Source organism: Mya arenaria, chromosome 13, assembly GCF_026914265.1.
Source record: "Mya arenaria isolate MELC-2E11 chromosome 13, ASM2691426v1".
Taxonomy (NCBI): Eukaryota; Metazoa; Mollusca; class Bivalvia; order Myida; family Myidae; genus Mya; species Mya arenaria.
The window spans coordinates 61,478,181-61,502,804 of record NC_069134.1 but is presented as its reverse complement, the minus strand read 5'-3'; the positions used below and the strand labels follow the sequence as shown (position 1 = coordinate 61,502,804).

Below are 24,624 nucleotides of genomic sequence, written 5' to 3'. Positions count from 1 at the left end.
AAGCGCCAATGCATAATTCACATCATCTAAATGTTTATTGTAGGGTGTTTTTCAAGGTTGTTGCTTTGTTATGAAATAATTTTACGCAGCTGCACAATATTGAGACCAATAAAACCATTGGCCTTGAATTCATAACACTCCTAACACTGGGAATGCCATAAAAATGTTTTGCAGAAGGTTTTCAAGGATGCTATTAAGGTATCCAACCCACAATTTGTGAATTTTGGATTCATGGTGACCCAATATTACTTTGGTATAATTTCAAATGGTGTAAAATGCATGTTTTTTTACCGAATGTTATATCAAAACAATAACTCAATGAACGGTAACGTACTTTCGGTCATTATTTTATACATATTAGTAATCCGAAAGTCGATTAGAGTGGCCTTATGGTTTAGGTGTACGGCTTTCACCCAAGAGGTTGTGGTTTGATCCCAAGCAGGGTGAGAGTGGTCTATGGGTATACGAGTCGTCAGCATCTCACCCAAGAGGGTATTGTTCGATCCCAAAGATGGCTGAGAGTGGTCAAATGGAATAGGTGTCTTTCTCTCACCCAATCAGTTGTGGTTCGATCCTCACCAGGGTGACAGTGGTTTAGTGGTTTAGTGGTAAAGATGTCCGCGTTTCACCCAAGAGGATGAGGGTTCAAGCCCCACCAGGGCGAGAGTGTTCAAGAGGTATAGGTGTCATCCGTTCATCAAAAAGTTGTGGTTTTGATACCCACTAGGGTGGGAGTTGTCTAGTAGTATAGGTGTTTGCCTCTCACCAAGAGGTTGAGTGTTGAATGCCTACTCGGATAAGAATGTGCCAGTGGCGTAAGTGTCCGCCATTTTCACAAGAGGTTGTGGTTTAGATCCCCACTAGGATGAGAGTGGTCTAGTCGTATAGGTGTTTGCCTCTGACCCAAGAGGTTGTGGGTTCGATCTTCACAAAGGCGATCGGTCCCAACCGAGGTAAGAGTGGTCTAGTGGAATTCTGTCCGCCTCTCATCAAATAGGTAGTGGGTTCGACCACCACTAGAATGAGAGTGGTCTAGTTGTGTAGGTGTTTGCCTCTCACCCAAGAGGTTGTTTGTTCGATCTTGACAAAGGTGATCGATCCCAACCAAGGTAAGAGTGGTCTAGTGGAATATGTGTCTGCTTTTCATTCAAGAGGTTATGAGTTTGATTCCCATTAGGATAAGTATAGTCTACTGGAATAGGTGTTTGCCTCTCAACCAAGAGGTTATGGGTTTGATCCCCACCAGGATGAGTATAGTCTACTGGAATAGGTGTTTGCCTCTCAACCAAGAGGTTATGGGTTTGATCCCCACCAGGATGAGTATTGTCTACTGGAATAGGTGTTTGAACCTCAACCAAGAGGTTATGGGTTTGATCCCCACCAGGGTGAGAGTAGTTTAGTGGATTAGCTGTCCGCCTCTCACCAAAGAGGTTGTGGTTTCAATCCTCAAAACGCTGAGAGTTGTCTAGTGGTTGGGGTGGTGTAAATGTTTGCCTTATAAAGGTGGTCGATCCCTACAAGGGCAAAAGAGGTCTAGTGGTATAGGTGTCCGCCACCCACCAAATAGGTTTTTGGGTCTATCCTCTCAAAGTTGAGCTGGAAGAAGTGGTACCGTTGTCCGCCACTCACTCATGATTTTTCGATCCCCACCTTGGGATCATTGCCTCTTAAAATGGGCTCCAGTACACGCTAAACTAACCAGCAAGCATGTACCTTTCTAATGATACCAACATTGTATGGGTCTTCCAGGCTTCATCAAAATCTAACATAAGGCTTAACGAAGCTGTCAGAGAACCAAACGTTTATTTGTGGGCTGGATCTCTTAAACGCTGGTAAGCAGGATTATTTATGCAAATGGGTTCATGACTTGTAATTTATTTCAGATTCCGTTCTGAACAAACATTATCGTTTTGTTTAAGGCGGTAGGTAGCATTGCGTAGAAACTGTACAATTTATGTGTTTATACCGGACTTTAATGGTAACTGCCATGAGTGACTTTTACTTTAAAGGGACTAGACACCAGATGATACAATTGCAGGAAAATTGTCAAAAACATACTTTAATTTGACAACGTTGTTTACCACGCCATAAATCATACTTACAGATATGTCACATCGCCTTGCGCATTTTTTCCAATTTAATTTATACTGGGGTTGTCTACTAGGTAAATCCCAGTAATTTTAAAAATAGCGTCGGTATATTTATCTGTACTCATAAAAAGGTATGATTTAAACTGGGGAACCATTAAGCGCTATTTTTAAACGGGGAAACTCAGATGAAACAGCAACATGATTGTTGCGTCTATTCGTTTGATCATGTAAAATGATGCATTATCGGCCTATCACTAGCTTGCATTGACAATTTTAGGCTTGTTTTGAGGTAATGCTTTATTTGCCAATTCATGGGCCATCTGGTGTCTAGTCCCTTTAATACAAACACCGTTAAGGCATGGAACTTGGTTCACATGTACTCGTAGAATGCCAATGGGCATATAAGAAGCAATTATTTCACTTAAAGTCCCTAAAACATCATTTGAATGTTCCTCGACTAACCGCGAAACGATAAGTTTGACAAAGATCACACCCATATAATCTTCAAATTGTCTTGAAAGGGGGGAGGGTATTTTATCCCGGAGGGGCATTTTTCTGCAAACTCACTAAAACAAGGCTAAGGGCTGGCATGTGCTTGGCACTTAGCTCGGTTTTTACACAGCTGTTTCGTGTTCAAAGATTTCAGAACATAGAAAAAACTGCTGGTATTGAAGCACGCAAAATCTTTGTTTTTGGAGACAAATTCATCCATTACAAAAATCCAGAAGACAAAATAATTTGATTTACGACGGGTTAATTCTATAAGTTTCCCCTTTCTCGGATTGTATCTAAATAAAAATCTAGACAGCGAAATGGATATGAATTCCCAGTAGGCGTTTGAGTAAGACCATTTTAAAGAAAGTGTTGGAATTGTCTTAAATTAAATTGCTTTTTTGTTAGCTTGGTTCAATTTCAATGTAAAGTAAATTAAACTGTCTTAGTTAGTGCTCACTTGACATTTAAAACGATTTGTTTTTTTAAAAGAATATTCAGGAATGGGAAGGTCGATTTTACAAATTGAACTGTCAATTTAATCGTTTTGATAATAAAGCAAAACTAAACAATAACTGCCTTATGACTGCTCGATATTCTTTTAACTAGGATATGTTCGAACCGCGATAGCCCACTAATTACAACATCGAAACTTGGCCGTCGTTTTTATCAGCAGCTTTCTAAATATATAAATTATAATCCGTTCGGCGATTTGATTGGCAAAAACATGAGCGTAAACACTAAAATAAGGGTTCAGCCATATATTATTATCGTTTCACCTTCAGATCATATTTGTTTTCGAATCAAACACATTACCGAAATGTTTCGCTGTATAGCAGTCTTCGACACTTATAAGACTCTCCTTTCTGGGGATCGAAACCTTACGGCTGAGAGGTGTATTTCTCCCACCTCAGATAAGTAGATCCAATAATTTAACCATGCTAGATATTCTTATCTTGCCCACGGGCGAAGATAAAATGCCCGTATGGAACTCCTTTTACCACATTATAATTACCTCCCTTGTTGAAGACTGTCGTCAGTAGCATCAAGGAAATCTTGTCTTACGGTAATATTTTGAACGCTAATTAATTATTTCTCGCTTCAAATGTCACCATAAAACAGTTTTCAGGCACCATCCAAGAAATAATGCTTCATTCTCCTTAGAACTATTTAAAAAGACCGATTTGACTATTAACATTAACTGGATCACTGCGCGTATATCCATGACAACCACGTGCTATCGCATATCCATACGCAATTATTTTCACTAAGCAAGAAAGAGTTCCAGCAAAAATGCATTTTTACTTAATTTTGTTTAACTGAGGTGGGAGAAAAAGCATCTACCATAGCCTCTCGTGTAAGATAGGTTCATCCCGACCCTCGCGCAGGGTGTTTTGTGGAAACTCGTTAAACCTCGTTTCCGCAAAACACCCTACGCTCGGGTCGGAATGAACCTATCTTACACTCCCGGCCATGGAAGATACTTATAGTCTTTAATTACTACTGAACCACATAGAACGTTATATTCTGTGATAATATAAAACTTAAATATACAGGAAAGGTTGCAAAACGCTACTTGTACAGTTACGTGTAGACGTGAACCATTTTTGTGCGCTACGTCATACAGGTATATGTGCGTTGTACGAAACTGTACAAATTGGGGATGGGGGCGTTATGCCCGTCTTTGTCAAGAATGGAAGCGGATTTTGTCTGGAAGAGGGGTTTTGTCGGAGACACTCTCTATAAAAAGACCGAGCGCTGGCAGTTAATTGGAATATTATCTGTCTATTTAATTAAACACAATTGTTACATGTTCGAAGATATAAAGACACAGGAATAAAATTGGCTTTTAAGCATACACAAGTTTGTTTTCGAGACATGTTCAGCCATTATAGATGCAGAAGTCAAAATAATTTGTTTTTTCGACCGAACCGCTTCTTGGAACGGGTACATGTTCAAATTACCTATTTGTTTCCGCGCTACGTCGTTGGAATAATGGTTCCCATCTTGACGACAACCAACCAATATCGCATGAGCAAATTTTGTGTTTGTTAGGTGACGGACGTACAGGCGGACGAACGGTTCAGCTGTGTGGTGCGGGCGGTGGCCGGGGAGACGTCCATTACCCGGGCAGCTGACTTGTTTCGTAAGTACAGATTAATCCTATAACCATTCTCCGAGTACTTATTCATTCAGTGGACAGTATATATGAAAGTAATTATGTAAAGGATCTTGTCTAAAACGGCTTAGCTATATGAATACAATGAATTTAAGTGCGACATACGAGTACAATGATATGAATTCAAAACTATGCCCCAGAAGCCCGCCCTTTTCTGAACAAAAGCTCCCTGCCTTTGTCAAAGGTGTTCTTTCTAACCCTTAATTACCTTTTAATGTAATTTTTGTGTGAGGTACCCCTCATTTTAGATTTTAAAACTGCACTCTGACAGATTTACCGTTTTTACATTTTTATGGTCTTTAAATGAGCAAATTTGTGCGAAAATATCTGCAAACCAGTGATAAAAGACTGCTGACAATAGATCAGATCGCAGATTTTCATTTTTCCGTTCGAAAATTATTGCCTTGGAATAAGCCATTTTTTCCGTAATTGACTGGCAACCAGTGATTTATGAACGTGGACAAAATATTAGGTTACTAACGATATAAGAAAAAGTAAATTTCCTGCAGTTTTTCTAACAATTATTTAAGATCTGTTTTATTGTGAGTTATCTTTTATGACTGAATTGAAGACATTGGTGCCAAACTCAGCTTATGCAGAGACAAATAAAATCAAAAAGGTCCAATTTTCTTATCTGTGACTGTGCAGTTTTAACCTTAAACATTCAAAGCAAAATTCACGCCCGCTACACACACGCCTCAGGGCCCACACAAAACACAGGAATACGCACAATTCAATTAAACCGTAACATTGGCGTTGCTGGAGATTAGACGCTTCGGCTAAATTTAATTGTGCATGTTGATAATTCTCACCATATGTGATACGAATTTTAAAAAAGGCAAAAAACGCTCAAATTCAATTTCAACGAATGCGTAGGTTGTAAAGGTTTCCGCATCACGATCCCAATCTCAACTAATCACGCCGGATTGACCTTGTGCAACATTTTAATAGTCTGTACAAATTGCATTTTCTAGATTGATGGAGAAACACAAATATCCCTATTTGAATGACATGAAATGAAATGATAGCTTGAGCTTCATTGAATATTGCAACCGGATAGAGGGGGAGAAAAGGAAAGCATACGGCATTGTTTAGATAAATTTGATTTATTATTGCGCAATATTGATATAGTTTGGATTGCTTGATTTAATGAAATAACCCACATCGTTTGTTATAAATGTAGTTCCCCATGAGTGTTGACTTAAAGGTCCTTACGAGTAATCAAGCGGCGCGCGGACCGCTCAAAATGTTCGAATAGTTAAAGTTGTTCACAATTTATAAAATCTGATCTTTTGTATCTAAATATAAATGAAAAAGGGTGACTATAGCAATACAAAAATTTATAAACGAATCTTCAATTGCCCTCAGTCATTTTATAAAGATGTAGGTCACCTTCATACTACAGTCAAGATATACGAAATAATTTAAATGTTATTGTTATAAGATCAGTAATTTTATAACAGAAACTTTCAAACAATTTATTCTTTAAAATGTTTCTATTGAGTAACTAAAGTATTTCGTACAATTCCAGGCCGTCCAATGCTGATAAGCCCACCAACCGTGCTGAAGGAGGAGATAGGCGCAACGGAAGTTCCTCTTACGTGGCCGCCCTGGAGCCGCCACCGCGGGGACTCGGGCGACGGGCCGGTCATGTGGTATAGCGTTTTCGCTAAGGGCGGCGAAGAAACGGAATTCCGGTAAGTGAAGGGCTCTACTTCCAATATCATTATCTTAAGCATAACAACATCCAGTTGTTGTAGAAGACATTTTTCACAGAAATTACAATTATTTATAAATAAAACTATAAAGATCAAAGAAGTGCCATGACTTTTGTGTTGCTTGGGGCCGCCTTATAAGGCGTCGTCGTCGATGTCTTGCAGTTTAAAGTCATGCTTCTTATCCAAAAGAGAAAAGTACAGTGCTATTTTTCTTTCAGTATGGCTAGTGTTGTACCGGAAGTGAAGTGTCACGAGAACACGATGTGTAATTACACTTTACTTGACCTCACACCGAACACCAATTACGTCATTTACGTGAGCGTCCGGCGTCAAGGTGACACAACTGACGGTCCGGCAAGCCCAATGGCGAACGTGAAAACGAAGTGCGCAGGTCAGAAACTTGTTCTATTTTGTTTTTAACGCCATTATTTTTTTCGCTAATGATTTATGTGACGTCATTTCTTTTTCTGCGTTTCGGCTGACAAAGACGTTCTGAAACTTGTGCACGGTGTTCATACACAGTGTTTAAAACGCGTACAAAACGTATTTTTTACATAATCACAATGTTGATATGGTAGTTTATACCTGCCATTTCGTAATATGGAGTTTAAATACTAAAAAGACCAAATGGCGGGGCGAGTATACGTCGGATTATGGCATATTTTTGGTCCGCCATGTGGCCATCTTTGCCACGTCAATTTTGCGTATTGTCGTTTTGTCGTTAATTCGTATTTTACGACAAAATACAATAAAACTCAATTGCAGCAATCAGACATCGTACATTGTAATTATAATCTGAGAGGATAATGTCCTTAAATTTCGGTACTGATGACACGACTGTCAAAATACCACGCCGTATACAACCTTATGACCTGTATAGTTACTAAGTTTCCCCATTTCTGATCATGTAAATGATATATTCCCACAGAGCCGACGGAGGGTCCTACGATCATATCTGTGGACGGCGGTTACCAGGTGAACAAGACCTACCCTCTTACCCGGCTGCTTGTCGAGTGGCAGGACTCGCTGGCGGTCACGTGGGGATGTGACAACATCCGCCGATACCAGGTGAACTTTGCAATTAATAACTATTATTTGTAACAGCTCGTGTCAAACTCTGCTGCAAGATGGTAAAACTGGCGACATATTTTTTTTATTATTTTTTTATTTATTGTTTTTTTTCGGGGGGGGGGGGTATATTAATATTAATTCTATTCATATTTGTGAGACCCTATGTATTATTGAAATTAAATATTAACACAACAATAACTTAAACATACCATTTGTCTAAGATGTGTTTCTGACCATTTCGAGTTAAGGTAAAGTTGAATTTATCAGTCTATTTGCACAAGTTTCAAAAGTGATTTTGAAACACAACAAGGTTTTATTTTGGTTTTCAGATTCTTGTATCCAGCGGCGACGAGCCGTCAACGTTAGTAACGCACGTCGCGGGACGCGCGCACAAGGAGTTTTACATTAGGGATCTTGAACCGGGTACCAGCTACTGTGTAAGGGTCAAGTATGAGAACAATGGCGGTCACTTCAGCCCGGCTTCACCAATGAAATGTGTCACCACGCCTGCCACAGGTCTGTCATAGTTTTAAAGGTTACAGGCTACTAAATAAGAAACCTCTATATTATATAGACAATTTAACAATTTGAACGCAAAATAACACGGATTTATAGTGCTTCACGACCCAAACACCATATAGTGGTAAGACAATCCACATGTGTACTGAAGTTTAAACGACGTAAGAAAAAAGTTACGTTTCTTGTAAGTAAAAAAAAAAAAAAATTAGTTGGGCGTAACCACTGTGTATTTGATAAAGTGACCACATCCGGTGTTTGTGTACAAACAATGCGGTGAAAATATAAACAAGAACAAGTAGATCCAGTAGATCCAACATGTTCAGCCTGTTTTTTGAGATCACAAACCAAAACCTATAAATATGAAAGGAAGTCAATTGTTTTAGATAGTATTACCATGCTTTGATTCACGGTAGTGTGTTTACTTAAAGAAATAAGGCATGTAACAATGAGTAGGCACATCCGAATTCGTGTAATTTGCCCTTTAAGTCACGGCTTTGAAATTAATAGCCGAGTCACACTTTTGCTTTTCATGTCTCATTTTTTATAATACAGTGTCGGTTTTGAAAGTAAGAATTTGTCCCGGCTTTAATAGTAAAGAATCAGTTCTGGGCTGGTGTTCAATATTGGTATTAATGGATGTTAGAACGATGTAGCTAATCGGATTACTATTTAATAATAACTGACCAATAGCGTTAAAACGTAAATAACGCATGACCATAAGATTTGCATACGTATATTGAATATCAACCATGAAGTAAATTGACAGTTTTAAAAGTAAAGTCTCCGTTATAGAAGGCAAACCGCTCGGGTAGTAAGAATAAATAGTCTGATATATTAAAGTAAACTCTCAGGCGTTAAGAGTCAGTTTTGAACAACTGTCTCAACTTTGAAATTACGTCTCAGCTTTAATAATAAAGTGACAGGTTGCAATTGCGTTAAATACATGACGATAACATGCGAAATCCCTCCAGTGGACCGAAGTCAGTACTATTTTGGCAATATTATTTATTTATCCATATCGCAGTGTTGTCGGCACCGAGGAACCTCCGGATGACGCGGCGAACCAGCGAGTCGTTGACCTTTACCTGGGAGCGACCGCAGGACACCCGCGTTAACTTGACCACCTACACGATCATCTACTGGAAGGGATTCGTCAGGTAACTCCTCATTTGTGTTTAATCTGAAATGTTTAGTTGTTTATTATTTAGCTGTAGCAGTAGTAGCAGCTGCATCATCATCATCATCATCATCATAATCATCATAATCATCATCATCATCATCATCATCATCATCATCATCATCATCATCATCATTATCATCATCATCATCATCATCATCATCATCATCATCATCATCATCATCATCATCATCGTTTGTTTTCAAAGAAAGTAAGTCCAAGTAGCGTTGTACTTGTATCATAATAACCTGGGCACCATAGCCTTGGCGGACTCATGCTTTGAACCACGTTGGCTCGAACTCGTTTGGCTCGAACTTATCGTTTACTCGAACTGTATGTAAAGGGCTGATTTCTTTATACTGACAGAAGGTAAGAATTCCCTCTTGGCTCGAATTTTCCGAGGCTCAAGGTATTTTCGCCGGACCAAAGGAGTTCGAGCCGACGAGGTTCGACTGCATACCAAGTTGAATAACTCTGCTATAAATAATTCTTTAATTTGTGTCCATTAACATCCAAGAAAACGGCCGAGCGCAAACAACCGTCTACAGTGCCTTTGTTCATTTTGGGTGACTCCTTTGTTATTTACAAGGTTTTGACTTAAAACAAAAGGATGGAGTGGATATCTGCGGGACCAGAGGTAGAATATACACATATATAAATATACAGCAGTTTGGAGGTGAATACTAGCTTACACCTGCAGGATTCAGTACACTGATTGGCATTTACAGGGAACTCTCAACAAAGAAAGGGCTCGAATGGGAGTCGGCCGAGGCGGAAGTAGAATACACACTTGGCGGCCTGGAGGCGGATACGAGTTATAACATCCAGATTCAGGCCGTCAACAGTGCGGGGGCAGGGGAGTACAGTACCATACTGACCACATCAACTGGAAGAGAACGTAAGTCCAGTCGCTTTCACAGTATTTTGATAATGTAGTATATACATTCAATCGGAAGTCACCATTTTCCAACTATGTTATACCAATGTTCTGGTTGTGTCAAACTGTTTTCGAATGTGTTGGGTTTATTAAGACAATTTTTGTATTTCGGTTATGTCGAAAAATCGTTATCTCGAAGAATCTCCGAAAAATCCATGGACTTCAACATTTCGAGTTTTGACTACTTTAATGTACACGTTTCTGTACTGCAACCGCTTCTGGATCTGAGATGTGCCCATTACAACAATGGTTCTAAAAAGGTGAAACCAGGATCCAAAATGAATGGAACGTGACTGTCTATCCTAAGCCACATACTTATTGATATTCTTTTTGTATCTTCCGAAATGAAAATGTCTCTAGGCTCTCTTTGTTCATTAAGTCTGCAATTTCAATTGCCGTATTGCATGCATCTAAGATAGAGATACTATGATATCATAATGTTTCCAGATCATGTACGTAATTCCTTTGTGTTTAAGTCCATTTTCGGTTTTAGGGCCGGGGATGGTGACGCGTTTTCGGAACATCTCGCGCACTCTGACGTCAGTGATGCTCAAGTGGGACGAACCTGAAGACTCCGCCGTACAGATTCTCTTCTATTATGTAAGTTCATTCATATACTACTATGAATATCAACTAATTTGATTCTCCTATACGATTGACGCCAAAAGAACGGTTGCAATAGCTTATATAAGAATACAACTTACATTTACAGACAATGAAATTGCAGACAGGCAATCATTAAGTACTAGGCTTAATCATTAAGAATTTCAACTTTCGCTGGTGTTTAAAGGTCCGCCCAATGCCACTCACCCGATACACAATTCCTGCGTTAGATTTTGCGTTGACAATGTGTCAGCCAATGAGGATATATTCTACAACCTACGCTTACTCTGCCCATTCTTTATCAATACGAGTTTAATTCGTGCCATCTAACTATAACTTAAACTGACAAATTGTGCACTTACATGCATATTTTATAGTTTATGCATAACAAATTTGATTAATTCCAAGGAAGAGAAAGCGACTATTGAACATATTCATTAAATTTGGAAAACGTGAACTTATATCTGCTTATAGTTACAGGTATATATTATATACTTAAGTATGACGTCACTGTCCAATATATGAATCGACTCAGTCACGTAGGGCAATAACCAAAATAAAGTGCACGAAATACTTGGCTCTGATTGGCTAGTTTTGAGCGATGAGCAATGAGAATGCATATTTGGAGTTGTTGTTGATTTGTGATTTTATAGTGATGTTCAAAGTGAAATTTAATTCAAGTCACAGTTTAATCTGTTGTCTGAGGCCGTGGTCATGAACAGTCTGATTTCAGATTCAGACTCAGAAAAACACTTTTAGTAAATTACAAAGAACCATCTTATTTCATTCGTTCTACAAAATTAAATGTCAGCTTCAAATAATAATAACATTCATCAAATTTCATCACAACTACTCGACTACAAAGAAAGACCGGTTTCCATTCCCAACCAGGGGTACTTTCTCACAACCTCTCAAGAAAACAACAACAGAAGAACAGGGACCTTGATTACTTACAGTCCTAAGTCTAACTCTAGGCTCAGACTCCAAAAAGCACTTCAATAATAAATGACAAAGTATCATATCTATTCCATTCCTTTTAACAAAAATAAATGTGATTATTGTATATAAATTGTATAATTTGAAAAGAAAAATAATAAAAAAAAAAAAAATCAGCAAATGTTATCATAAAAAATCATCTAGAAAGAAAGTTACAATAAAATGAAGATTTGCACTTTTGCCACATGTGTCTGAACTAATTCTTGAAACTGTTCTAAATCTTTGCCTCTGGTGAAAATGTTTATGTTTTACCGACACCAATAAATAAAACCACTTTTAAATCATGCCCAGGTTCACTGTGTGAACGTCCGGAAGCTGCTGGCGCCGGACACGGAGCCGTTCCGGATCCCTAGCAAGATGACGTCATTCAACTACACGGGGCTGCGGCCTTCCCTACAATACAAGTGCACGATCAACGCGAGCACGAGCACCGGAACTGGCCCCACCTCCTACCTCCTCATGTGGACCCTGTCTGTCGGTAAGGGGCCATCAACTGCTATGAGCTTAAGTTTTGAGTAGGTTTAGAATACATCCTACATTTACAGCTAATGAAATTGCAGATAGGCAATCATTAAATACTAGGCTATATTTCAACTTTCGCATATGTCCGCCCACTGCCTATCAGCCGATACACAATCCCTGCGTCAGATTTTATATTGACAATGTGTCAGTCAGTGAAGTTGTATTCTAAGTCAATTAGATGACCTGAATTAAATATTATTGATTAAAAATGGCTTGCTCGCTACCATCACTCCGCCCATTCTTAACTATTTAGATTTTAATTCACATCATCTAACTATTACTTAATACAAACCGCAACATTGTTACAATGAACTAGGACGTCTTTATGGATTAGCTGCAATTATTCATTCACTGCTTTTCTTATATGAGGCCATATCAGTTGTTTTATCAAGATTTAATTGTATTTGGCTTTGGATATACTTTGACTTAAACAAGTTAAGCATTAAAGGGCCTCACGAAGTGCGCCAAAATTATGATCATTGAACTTCTGCATCAAACATTGAAAACTTAGCATTAAAGAAAAAAAAAACGAGCTATACGAGCTTGATACTTTAAAAGAAACTTAGTTTAAAACTAAGTTCGTTTTTGGTGGTAATAAACAAGTTTGGTTTTATTTTGGTTTCACAAACAATGTATTTGTTGTGACAGTTTCAAATAAAATGAAAACCAATTTTATCGCTCGATTAAAGAAAACCGAAACTTGTTTTTAAACGTTATGAAGACCCCCTTCGGAGGCGGCTTCGTCGGTTCGTTCCACCCGAAATTAAAAAAAAAACACATCACGGCGAACAGTCATCCAACACGTGTGTTGAAAAGCCATTTTGTTACTACTGGCAAACGACCATCTGCGGTATCATTGTGTTGAAGAAATAGTGGAAATATTGGCTACATGCAGAAGCTCCACCATGTTGTTGAAGCTGTACACAAAACCATGCATAACTTCCAGCAAAACTTACGGACCAGGTTTCCAAACCACCGAAACCCTTGAAAACAAAACTGAAACTAGTTTGGTATCAACAAAAACACCCTTATAAGTAATCCCTTCGAATCATTGTTGTAATCATGATTTTTGTTACAGATTTAGAATTTGAATGTAAACATATACTCAGTGAAGTTGCTCGAATTTAACCACACTTGTTTTTACCCTAGACCCGAGCGATCCGCCCGCCCCCACGATCCTTGGCCGATCCGAGACCACCGTCACCTTGGAGATAAAACCCCACGATGACGAGACTGTCAGGTAAGCTGAGGATAGATTGAGTGGAGTTGCTTAAAGTTGAGTTTGGGTCGCTCAGATTGAACACGAACATGCATCTAGAACCAAACATGTTATAGCTTCGAATATACCGTTGGCTCGATATCGCTTGGCTCGATTTCCTCTTTGGCTCGAATTAGATGTTAAAGATCGATTTCGTTTTAGTCTTTGTAAGCAATTCCGCATGGTTTCGACTGTAATATACCTATTTCGACATCATTATGTTAAATGCAAAGGTTTCTTTTACGTTGAGTAGGGTCAAACATAAACAATAATATCTATACTCGTGTGAAAAGTAAACAAAATGCTTATTTTAATAGAGATCTGTTGGTAGTATTTTTAAAATACGTGACTGAAATCGGCTCTATTTTGCCGAAGAGCGTTAATAATGCTATTGAAAAATGAATGATTATTTGGCTTGGATTTTCAAAACTATGTTTAAATGAGTATCTGTCTTTACTCGTTAGCTGTTTGGTGTACTTTCATACGTTAAATGTAAAATAGTTCAATATCTAAACAGTTTAAAAAAAACAAAAAACGATCACCAACATAAAATCTTTGAGCGAGTCCCTCTAATCCTATTTACATATCTACTTTCTCATATCCAGTTATTATAGAATAATCGTCGAAAGCCTCTCGGAGCGGTCACGACGGAGCGTCCAGGACGATGACGTCACGAGTACATCTGTGGACTATTACACGGCGACGCGCGAAGGCCTGTCGATGTACGTCGCCGCTCAGCTGACGGATACAGCGGTCGTCGGCACGTTTGTCGTCGGCGATAACCGGACGTATGGCGGATTTACGAATGTCCCTCTTGAGAGTGATGTTGAATACGATATCTGGCTGTGTGCGTTCGCGGAGACGGACACGGTAAAACACAGCTTTATCTTAAAATACTTGATAGAGGCAAAAGAAATGTTATGCGTCTTCTTATCGCCAAGATCGATCTTTTTACGAGTGAAATAATTCAGTGGTGAATTTGGACAAAAATAAGCGGGAATGAACGAATCTTGTATTCTAAGACATGTAATTAGATTTTACGTTAACGTATAACGTGCATAAAAAGATCATATTAAAAGACGGTTCATTTTACAACATCAAGAATGATCGATTTTAGACTTAGACATTTAAACTTTGTTGTTTTTCAGGGTATTCGGAAATCTACCACTAAAGCAGTTAAAGGTGCAGTAGGTTAGTGTGTTTGTTATACATAAATGTGTGATTTTGCTGTAAAAAGAGCTGATAATGTTAATATAAAAGGAACTGCAGTAATAAGAAATGTAGCGAATACTTAACAATGTTACTCAGCGAGCTACACATAGCGTACACAGTGTGTGAATACAACGTGATAAATTGCGTCCTAAATGCTACGTCGGAAGGCAATATGTTGATCTAAAAAATACTTTAAACAAAGATAAGTTCACTATTTCTTCTCCATTTTAAATGAAACAAAGCGCAGTCTACATCGCTTACCGAGCCCTGCCTTCGTTCTTTACCAGAGTTTGATTGAGAGTTTAGTTTCTTTAAACACTTCGACAATCCTTTTCACAATACGGCCGTCTGACGGAGCACTGCCAAGACATGATTTTGGAAACAGGTTTGTCGAAGTGTTTGATGAAACTAATGACGTTATCAAATTTCGGTTATAAAACAAATGCGGGGCTCTTTAAGCGGCATAGACTGCCCTTTAATTCATTTGAAATTGTGTTGTAAAAGAAAAGTTATCTTTGATTTAAGTCTTCATTTAAGCAAAATGTTGCCTTCCGAAGTAGCATATATGACATAATTTATCACGTGGTATACACACCCAACGTACATATTGTTATCAATACATATTTCGCTCATCGCTGAACCTACATAGCACAAATACTGTTCCTTCTACAAAGTATTGATTTGTTTTTACAAATCCATCTTTCAATCTGTATTGTAATGAACCTTTATGGAGCACAAACAAATATTACAGTCGAGCCCCATTGACTCGAACTTCAAGAGACCGCCGAAAATACCTCGAGCCTCGGGAAATTCGAGCCAAGCAAGAATGCTTACCTTCAGTAGGAAGAAATCGGTCATTTACATTCAGTTCGAGCCAACGAAGAAATCGAGTCAAGCGAGTTCGAGCCAACGGGGCTCGACTGTATTATTTTTTGCACATCATTTTAATGTTAACAAAGGATTATTTTTTACAATTACGGCCACGTGTGTTATATACTGTAGCGTTCGTGCTACTCGAATAACGTAAAATTCTTGTTATGACGTCAAGTATCTGTTGCAGAACGCGGTGTACCGACGGCAGCACCCACGTCAAACCACGTTCCAGTGATCGTCGGCGTTCTTATCGTGTTTATCGTGATGATCCTTGTGGTGGCGTTGCTACTCTTTGTCTGGAGGTAAGATTGCGCTACTTGTGTTTTTCAGTTTAATATGTGGCACCATTTTTTGGTGCGTTGTTGCGCCGTTTTGTTGGTAGCGAAGATTTTTGATAGAGATTATCCAAAACCGGCCATAGCATCTGACAAGTGCAGCCTTGCTGGGGACCTTTTCCATTAGAATAGCTAAGATAGTATATTTTGAAAGTTCTTGGTGCTCTTTACGAATAATTAAAAACTGCACACTCACAGATTGACAATTTTGACATTTATTTTACTTCTTGTCTCAGAATCAGCTGATTTTGACATTAATGTCTTCAATCCAGTCATGTAAGAAAGATCTCAAATTCTTGGAAAACTGCCGAAAACGACATTTCTCTTAAAGCGCTAGTAAAACATCAATTTTCGAACGTAAATATGAACATCTGTGATCTGATCTTTTGTCAGCAGTCTTATATCAATGATTTCCAGACATATTTGCTCAACAATTCGCTCATTCCAAGACGAAGACAGTTCAGTTTTAATCCTACAATTTAAGTTTATTTGAAACAAATAACAGCACCAGTTCTCTCTTAATATCAAAATCTCTTGTTATGATGTAAGGGAAATAATGCAGTTAAAAACGTCGAGTGACAATGACTTCCGTAATTTCGGCTTGTCCATAACATGTAAAATGAATAAGATATAACTAAGGATACATTTTAAATCAGATGACGAAGTGACAGATACTCTCTTAATTTTATGGTTAGGTTCGATCCTTGAAGCTGCACTCTCACAGATTGAACGTTTTGACAACTTTTTTTATTTTTTTTGTCTTGGAACGAGCCAATTTTTGCAAAAATTGGAAACCAGTTACATAAGACTGCTGACAAAAATCACAGATTTTTATATTTAAGTCCAAAAATTGATGATTTATGCACTTTTCTTAAACCTTTAGTAACGGTTTAAGCCATAAAACATTAATTTTCGAACGGAAATATGAAAATCTACGATCTGATTTTTTGTCACCAATCTTACTTATATCATTGGTTTGCAGATATGTACGTAAAAAATTGCTCTTTCCAAGACAAAAAGTAAAATAAGTTGTTAAAATGGTCAATCTGTGAGATTGCAGCTTTAACGACGGGACAGTAGTCAATAGCGCTCGAAACTGAGCAATCGAGAACTCAAACAGAAAGACAAAGTGCCCTCTCAAATCACAACACAATTTCTGCGGCCTGCCTAAGGATAACCCTGTTCTAGTGTTCTAGGTGTCTGACTCACACCCAAAAGGTGATGGGTTTAAGCCCAACAAGGGACATGCTCTCCTAGCCTCTCAAAAAGAAAGCGCCTGCTGTTTTCTTCCAAAGAATCGAACTCGGGAGGGATTGCTTAAAATGTCTTGTAAGTGTCTTGACAAATGCGCTCAAATAAAGAAATACATTCTTTAAATCCCAGGAAAAAGAAACTGCAGTCAGAACGAGAGAAAGCGGAGATGCCTAATTTCGGGCCGACAATCATACCGGAACCAGAACTTACGCCGCCCTCTACGCCTATAGGTAGGTCTGGCCTTGCATTCTTATAAACAAGTAGGGGATATCGCCACTACTACACGTAGATCGGGGATTCTGAACCTCCGACCGGCAATTCTACCGTAACCGGAATTCAGGGTAATCTCCATGCAGCTTCAAAGCCTAGGTAAGAAGAGCCTTTTCCCTGGCATGTACACAGTTACATACTGGTGGAGGCGACTGGTTTCGGAAACTGGATGAATCGTTGGGTTTATTGATTGATTGATTCATATTGTAATTTTCATTTATATATAAAACATTAATAAACCAACCTACGTACAGATACGATGGATGTGGATCCGCTTCTAGGGGCAGCACGGAGCGGCGGCGGCGGTCACGTGTCGGACACAGATTCGGAGCCGGTGTACGGTAACATCGGGTTCGAGATACTTTCGGTACGTGTGGAGGACCTGTGGGACTATGTGAAGAACAACAAGTGTAACGACTGTGAGGGATTCAAGCGGGAATATAAGGTAAAATCAAACCGCTGAAAGTACTGAAGGCTTGACGCATTACTATCATACTAGTCAGTGACTGAGTCCAGATAAAATCTGTGCAAATAACTTGAAAAGCGTGATGATTTTCTGGAATGTTTATAACTGTTTTAAATGACCCTTTCTTATCTTCGCCTGCACTTTTGATTTGAAATAAAAGTTGAAGTAATTTGATTGGATGATCGTTGTAATCAGTTACAGCGTTGAAGTCGTCTTGCATAACTTTTAACAGTTGCATTATTTCAAATAACGAATAATATATTCATGTATGAACCTTGATACCTCCGTCAATTGTGTGCTGGTCATTCTTACTTTCATCCTTTCGGAGTTAAGAGCAACTCAAAAATGCCCCTCATAACGGCATGCCCAAAAATTAAACGATTGATTGTTGGTTCAATTCTGTACATTACTTTACAGTTAATTCCATGTGGCGTCACGGCCTTGTGTGAGGCGGCGAGAAAAGACGAGAATAAAAGCAAAAACAGATACGGAAATATCGTTGCATGTAAGTAATTTTAATGTGTATGATTTAGTGCAGTTTTTGTATTAGGTATCAAATAAGGCTAATCATTTACTCAAAACACCTAACTTATTTTTTAAGTTACGTGTTTTTAAAAAATTATGATCGCATCCTTATCATTCCTTACGATTTGAGACCTCGTTCTCAGAAGACGATATGTTTAGATACAATCATTAGATTAAGTACCTGGATTGTAAATTTGTTTGAAACATTTATAACTTGTTTGAGATTAAACCCTGCGTCTATGTGTTGCATGCGACCAAACAACCTTAGGCCAGAGTTTTTATATCTTTAGATTTACGGGAGCGCCGTACCTAAATATTGCAAAACCCAAATAAAAATAAAATTCATTTTCGTAGTTTTATTTTTATTTTTTCCGACGAACGTTGCTCCAATGTTAAGAAAAAAATAAAATTAGTGTTCTATAACCCATATCTCAGAACCAACTGGTGTACCAATTGTCATTCATTATCGGTCTTTTTACTGCACAAACCACGTAAACCAGTCGGAAATACGCGGGGAAACAGAACAGGTACCCGTTACCATAACAACGTCCTGTCAAAAGTGAAAGTACTTTTTGTCATACCCCTTATTTCTCACAATTTCTGCAGCTATATATAAATGTTTTACTACAAAAAAGTTCCGATGTTTATGTTTCATTATTTAAATCAAACCGTGGTGAACTTAGAGCGTGTTTATTGTGATTTTTTTTGTAGATTCAGTATGTTGTTAGCGTTTCGTGGAATAATTGCGAAACTTCCAGTCAAAATAAGGAGACAGAAATTCGTGGGTTGTATTGTCTATTAAAAGTCGTTGGCGCACGTCGTATATTAACAAGGATGAATTGGATTACAGCGCAAAAATGTATAGCTTCGGACAAACACAAACTGCAAAATGATATCTTGTTCATCATAGTCAAAATGGATATTTTTTCTGAATTTGACTCTGGGGAGCATTGAAACACTGCTTCACGATCACATATTTGAAGAGAAAAACACAAGGTATCGTGATATTCGTAGTTGTAAATTAGTTTAATAATGATTTAGAATTTAAATCGTTATAGAATACTGAAAATGATGTAATAATAACATAGTGTGTGTTTCCGATAAAACAGAAAACAATCTGAACATAAGATATCTGGCAGTCAGTGCAAGAAGTCAAACTTATCCGTTGCTTATTGCCAACGGGCATAGCTGGAATACATATAGCCCGGAATTAACATAACAGGGTTTTCCCATGCCGGTACAAATAAAAGGTGAATTTTGAGCTATTGAAATTCGTGTAACAGTCCAATGACTCTATTGTTTCTAAGTAACATGTGTATATTTCAACGGTTTAATTTTGTTTGTACCGGAGGATTAGGTCGGAAAAACCAGAATAGCTATAATTCCGGGCTACGACTATTAGAAGGATATTTTTCAGGACTGATTCTAAAATCAGTTCTTAGACCTGGTTTTTTGAAACATATAACACTTGTAAAATTTATCTTAATGCTCCCGAATTTTCTTTGGTGAAGTACATAAATGTAGATTTTGACTGTCTGTGTATCCGTAAGCCCTGTCAAACTTTGAAGTGAAGAGGAATTTCCATCAGGGCCTCTACTTTTTTGGTTATATTTTCTATATAAAAACCACATCACGGTAAATTGTCATGGTGCTATTTCGTAAAAGACAGAAAAACACATTTGACCTCCTTATTATACCGTGTCTGAAACTGTGTTCAATGTTTGATTACTTCACAATGGAAAGGATATGCTTATATTGTGGGCAAAAGGTTAGAATTGGCCATTTAAACTTCTTTATTACACTGACATGTTTCATAAAATCCATGTGTTGATAATATATGCACCTCATATGCATAGATGCATTCAAACAAATATATACAATTAATTTCAATGAGCGCTTGAACTCACAGTGTTGAGGTCAATATTTTCAGTCATTAAAAGGATCTTTTAATTATGCTTTTGAAACTTTATGGTGATCTATCACCCTTTTTTCAGCCTATGAAATAGCTGACACAAGTAAGGTGTGTTTTGTCTTCATGATATAAGAAGATTTAAAAAATAAAAAAAATCGGAGAAAAATCCGTTTTATTTTTATTTATTTCTCCTTTGGGACATTTTATGCATTTTATTTTTATTTTTATTTCCTCCTCCTTACCCAACTTTTTGAAAAATCTCCCGTAAATCTAAAGATAAAAAAACTCTGGCCTTAATATTATCATACAGTTTCGATGCGTATTTTGGTCGTCTGTTATAAGGTGAAAAAAGTCGAGGTATTGTATATCCTCGATGTCCTCGTCGTCTGCAAATGCCTTGTGCGACATCTTTAACCTTGGCCATAATTATATTACATTTCAAAATATTTAAACAAAACTTGGTGCACACATGTAAATCAAAGTCTATAACTATGGCTAGAATAATAACATCGTTTTTTGTCCTATATTCGATTGGAAACAACAGAAAAGCGTTCGCTCCGTGGCGCTCTTGTAACGAACTTCTTTTTAAATTATTTCAGATGACCATACGAGAGTAGTTCTACACGATATTGAAGAAAAACACGAAGACTATATCAATGCAAACTATATTGACGTAAGTGCTACATCTCACTGATTCATAAAGCTCTACTGGCCAAAGGCCAGAACATCTTATGCCATGACGTGGTGTCCTTCGTCCGTGCGTCCGTAAACAATTGCGTGTGAACGCGATTTAGTCTTCAGTTTTGATTGTATCTTGATCAAACTTGTACAGTAGTTATATAAATCCATGAGAGCTCGGTTCTCAAACCAGCCATACAAGTCTGGATATGTGCCTTTGCAATTATCAAAATTGCTATTGTAGCCAAATGAATAATTACAGTCTAAGAGAGACAACCTGTTTTCAAAGAGTGCAGTGGTTGTTGTTGTAATCTCCCTTGTATTGTTGAAGCATCTCGTCCATAAAGTGTGGCATATCATAAGGAGTGTTTAAAATAGGATTCTGATAGTTGAAACCGTTCAACAAATGTCGGTACTTGCTCAAATGTTGTCTTTGAAATCCACTATTTGAAAAACGTTAGCTTAGCGATTCGCCACAGGATTGTTGCGTGATTGGTTGAACACTTGATCACGTAATGTTACCATTGAATGACTTAAACTAAGGATAGAATATCCATTTGATGTATAAGTCCTTGTGGCATAGTAATTAACTTTCGGTAATCTATTTTTTCTTGACTGTAGCGTGGGCTCACTCTCTGTTAAAACAAGAATATTTTTTATGCTTGATCTGTATTGTTTTTTCACTTTCGGTATCAAAGAGTACATTTTTTAGAAATGAGTGCTTTCAGATGCATTTTTGGAATAAATATAACTACTTTTTGGTCCAAACTCACGAGCAATTTGAACATTAAGGAACACAACCTGTACTCAGAGAGTACAGATGGGTTACTCCCTTGCCTTTGTTAAAGAGGTTTTATTGATATTTGATGAGTAGTCTATTTATAACCAGATGTTTACTAAACTGGCCAAAGGCCAGAAAAGCTTATGCGATGGCGTGTTGTCTGTGCATCCATCTGTGCGTCCGAAAACAATTTTGTTTTCAGCTTACCCAAACACAAATTGTTCAAAGTGAACTATCAATATGTTGCCTATTACCTAATCATACAACCATGCCAGTAGAGCATAGGGCCACATGGGCCTCTTTTTTACTATGACGAAGTATAATTATCTACAAGATTTCAAAGATTTGGTGTAGATTGAACTTTGGGTGCTCAAATGATTTTATAAAAAAAATCATTAACACCTACTTATGCTTACGCACGAATATTCAGCAGACGACTTTGATCAAACTTGACACAGGAGCAGACGATATGTCACTTGTATCAGTTCAAGTTATATGATAAATCTTAACTTTTGACATTACGAACAGGTTATCAGTAGGTTACATAATAATCGGTGTTAAAGATCCAATGTTTTCTTGATATGAAATTCCTTATTTTTAATCGCATTCATCATATATCTTCGTGGCATTTTCGTTTGTAAATATTTATAAAATTGACGTAAACATACATTCACATCAACTAGATTGTAGGTATGAATGTAACACAACCCTTCTGTTTTTTTAGGGATATTCAAAAGAAGCCGCTTACATAGCAGCACAGGGTGAGTTCTTTTGAACATCTAAATTGTAAACTTGCAAGATTCTGACAGACAACGTTTCAGTAGTGTTATTGCAAAGTTTAAGAAACCGGCAATTCTAAAAATGTTAGAAAATACTTCTTCTCCCTTATCTTAAAGCGAAATCTGAAAAAGCCAGAAAAACAGTGTTTTCTTGCTTTTTTCAATTTATCTTGCTTTCCTTAACATGATTACGTCATACATGACGTCATCAAAAAGTCTCACTTTTAATATATGCTCCTCCCCAGGTCCTACTAAGGAGACGTTAAAGGACATATGGCGGATGGTGTGGCAGGAGAAATCCCGGACCATTATTATGCTGACCAATCCCACAGAGACGGGAAAGGTACGTATGTATGTGTGTGACATGTCCCTAATCACTCCTGCCCCGTCTTTATCAATTGCCGTCCTATCCCCTATCTCCTTCGAAGGACATTAGCATATGACGCAAAGTGTGGCAAGAAAAATACCAAAACAATGGTGTGCTCACCAAAACTCAACAGCGAATTTGTTAGGAAAGACAATTATATGACACAGTCCTGAATGAATCGGACCCGAAGGCGAGGGCAAATATGTTCACCCCATCCCCAGACCCGGATTATATTTGCATTTATTCACTCCCTTAATCTTCCTTCGATGAAAACGACTGGCGAGGTGTTAGTATTTCCCACGTACCCCTTGCGTTGAGTCATGATTAAAGAATATTTTTGTTTAATTCAAAATCAAATGAATATTGCAAACACTAACAACATTCTGTAGATCGGTATGTTTATGAAATTAAATGAGTGAAATGAAAAAACAACAACAATAATACTTTTCAGAAAAAGTGCGAGTCTTACTGGCCAAATGACGATACAGAAAACTACCATGATATTACAGTGGAACACATGAGCACTTATCATCTCCCAGACTTCACAACCAGGACATTCAAACTCACAAAGGTAACATACAGTCGAACCCCTTTGGCCCGACCTCTCAGGGGGCGGCGAATATACTTCGACCCTCAGGAAAATTGTGAATTGTAACATTCAGTTGAAAAAGTCGGTCCTTGCCATCCAGTTTGAGTCAACGAGGAAATCGAGCCAAGCGAGTTCGAGCCAACGAGCTATACAAAATAAAACAAAATTGGCATTGTGTAGATGTATTTGTATTCCATTATGATAATGTGTTCGTGTTGTGTTTACACGGCCAAAACGTAAGTACACGTGACCTGTTTGGGTCAATCGGAGGACCTCGTCCATTTTCCATCAAAAACAGCCTCGAATGTATATGGACGTTCCACACTGTCAGAATTATCTCTATTTATCTAGGCTGCAAGTAGATCATAGTAATTCAATTAAGCAGTTATGCCTAAGAAATTTACTTTTTTCAATCGCATTTATTTATGCAATAAACACTTCATTGGAAATCAATTTGAACTTTGTAATAAAATGTACACGCTAAAAACACAATAATCTGATTTATATTATTATTATAATTATTTTCACGAACAACTTTTACTAATACACCGGAATACATCCGAAGTTATTTTCTATAGAAAATAGCCGTGGTGTTCAACTTGCGGTTAAGATGACAGCCTTCCTATGCGCATCAATACAGCTTTAAGCCGGTTGGTATGTAATGAATTACAAAAAAGATATTTCCGGTTGCCATGTACTTTTATTAAAATATAAATTTTATTTCCATCAGGAAAAGGAGGTCCGGTTGGTCAAGCAGTTCCATTATACAGCGTGGCCCGACCACGGAGTGCCGGCCTTCAGCAACTCCCTGCTGCTTCTCCGGCAGAAGATAAGATCTCATGACAATCTGGAGGCCGGGCCTCAGGTCATACATTGCAGGTACGCTGGTGAAGATAATAAGAATTCCCTTTGCCATTACCAACATTTACAGTTTGATTTGTAATCGATGTTTTAGAAGTTAAAATGTCGAAACATAATCTCTGCATTAAATTACACAAACAGTGAAGCATCTGTTTGGTTA

General features: G+C 37.9%; 1 protein-coding gene across 2 annotated transcripts in view; it reads left to right on the top strand.

The window, feature by feature from the left end:
• The window catches only part of LOC128215554 (receptor-type tyrosine-protein phosphatase S-like), a 90,767-nt gene that overhangs the window by 54,688 nt on the left and 11,455 nt on the right, over positions 1–24,624 (top strand). Inside the window, exons 8-28 of one of the 2 annotated variants that reach the window (XM_052922241.1) lie at positions 4,638–4,728; positions 6,293–6,458; positions 6,698–6,870; positions 7,408–7,547; positions 7,880–8,066; positions 9,094–9,226; positions 9,975–10,144; positions 10,677–10,783; positions 12,074–12,260; positions 13,454–13,544; positions 14,168–14,432; positions 14,711–14,753; positions 15,835–15,949; positions 17,366–17,466; positions 17,788–17,951; positions 18,390–18,477; positions 21,009–21,082; positions 22,593–22,629; positions 22,893–22,990; positions 23,466–23,585; positions 24,334–24,482. In XM_052922241.1, the coding sequence (XP_052778201.1) occupies positions 4,638–4,728; positions 6,293–6,458; positions 6,698–6,870; positions 7,408–7,547; positions 7,880–8,066; positions 9,094–9,226; positions 9,975–10,144; positions 10,677–10,783; positions 12,074–12,260; positions 13,454–13,544; positions 14,168–14,432; positions 14,711–14,753; positions 15,835–15,949; positions 17,366–17,466; positions 17,788–17,951; positions 18,390–18,477; positions 21,009–21,082; positions 22,593–22,629; positions 22,893–22,990; positions 23,466–23,585; positions 24,334–24,482 (2,699 nt within the window). Of the gene's footprint in view, positions 1–4,637; positions 4,729–6,292; positions 6,459–6,697; positions 6,871–7,407; positions 7,548–7,879; positions 8,067–9,093; positions 9,227–9,974; positions 10,145–10,676; positions 10,784–12,073; positions 12,261–13,453; positions 13,545–14,167; positions 14,433–14,710; positions 14,754–15,834; positions 15,950–17,365; positions 17,467–17,760; positions 17,952–18,389; positions 18,478–21,008; positions 21,083–22,592; positions 22,630–22,892; positions 22,991–23,465; positions 23,586–24,333; positions 24,483–24,624 lie in introns of both variants that reach the window. The other variant, XM_052922240.1, reaches the window with a different exon arrangement.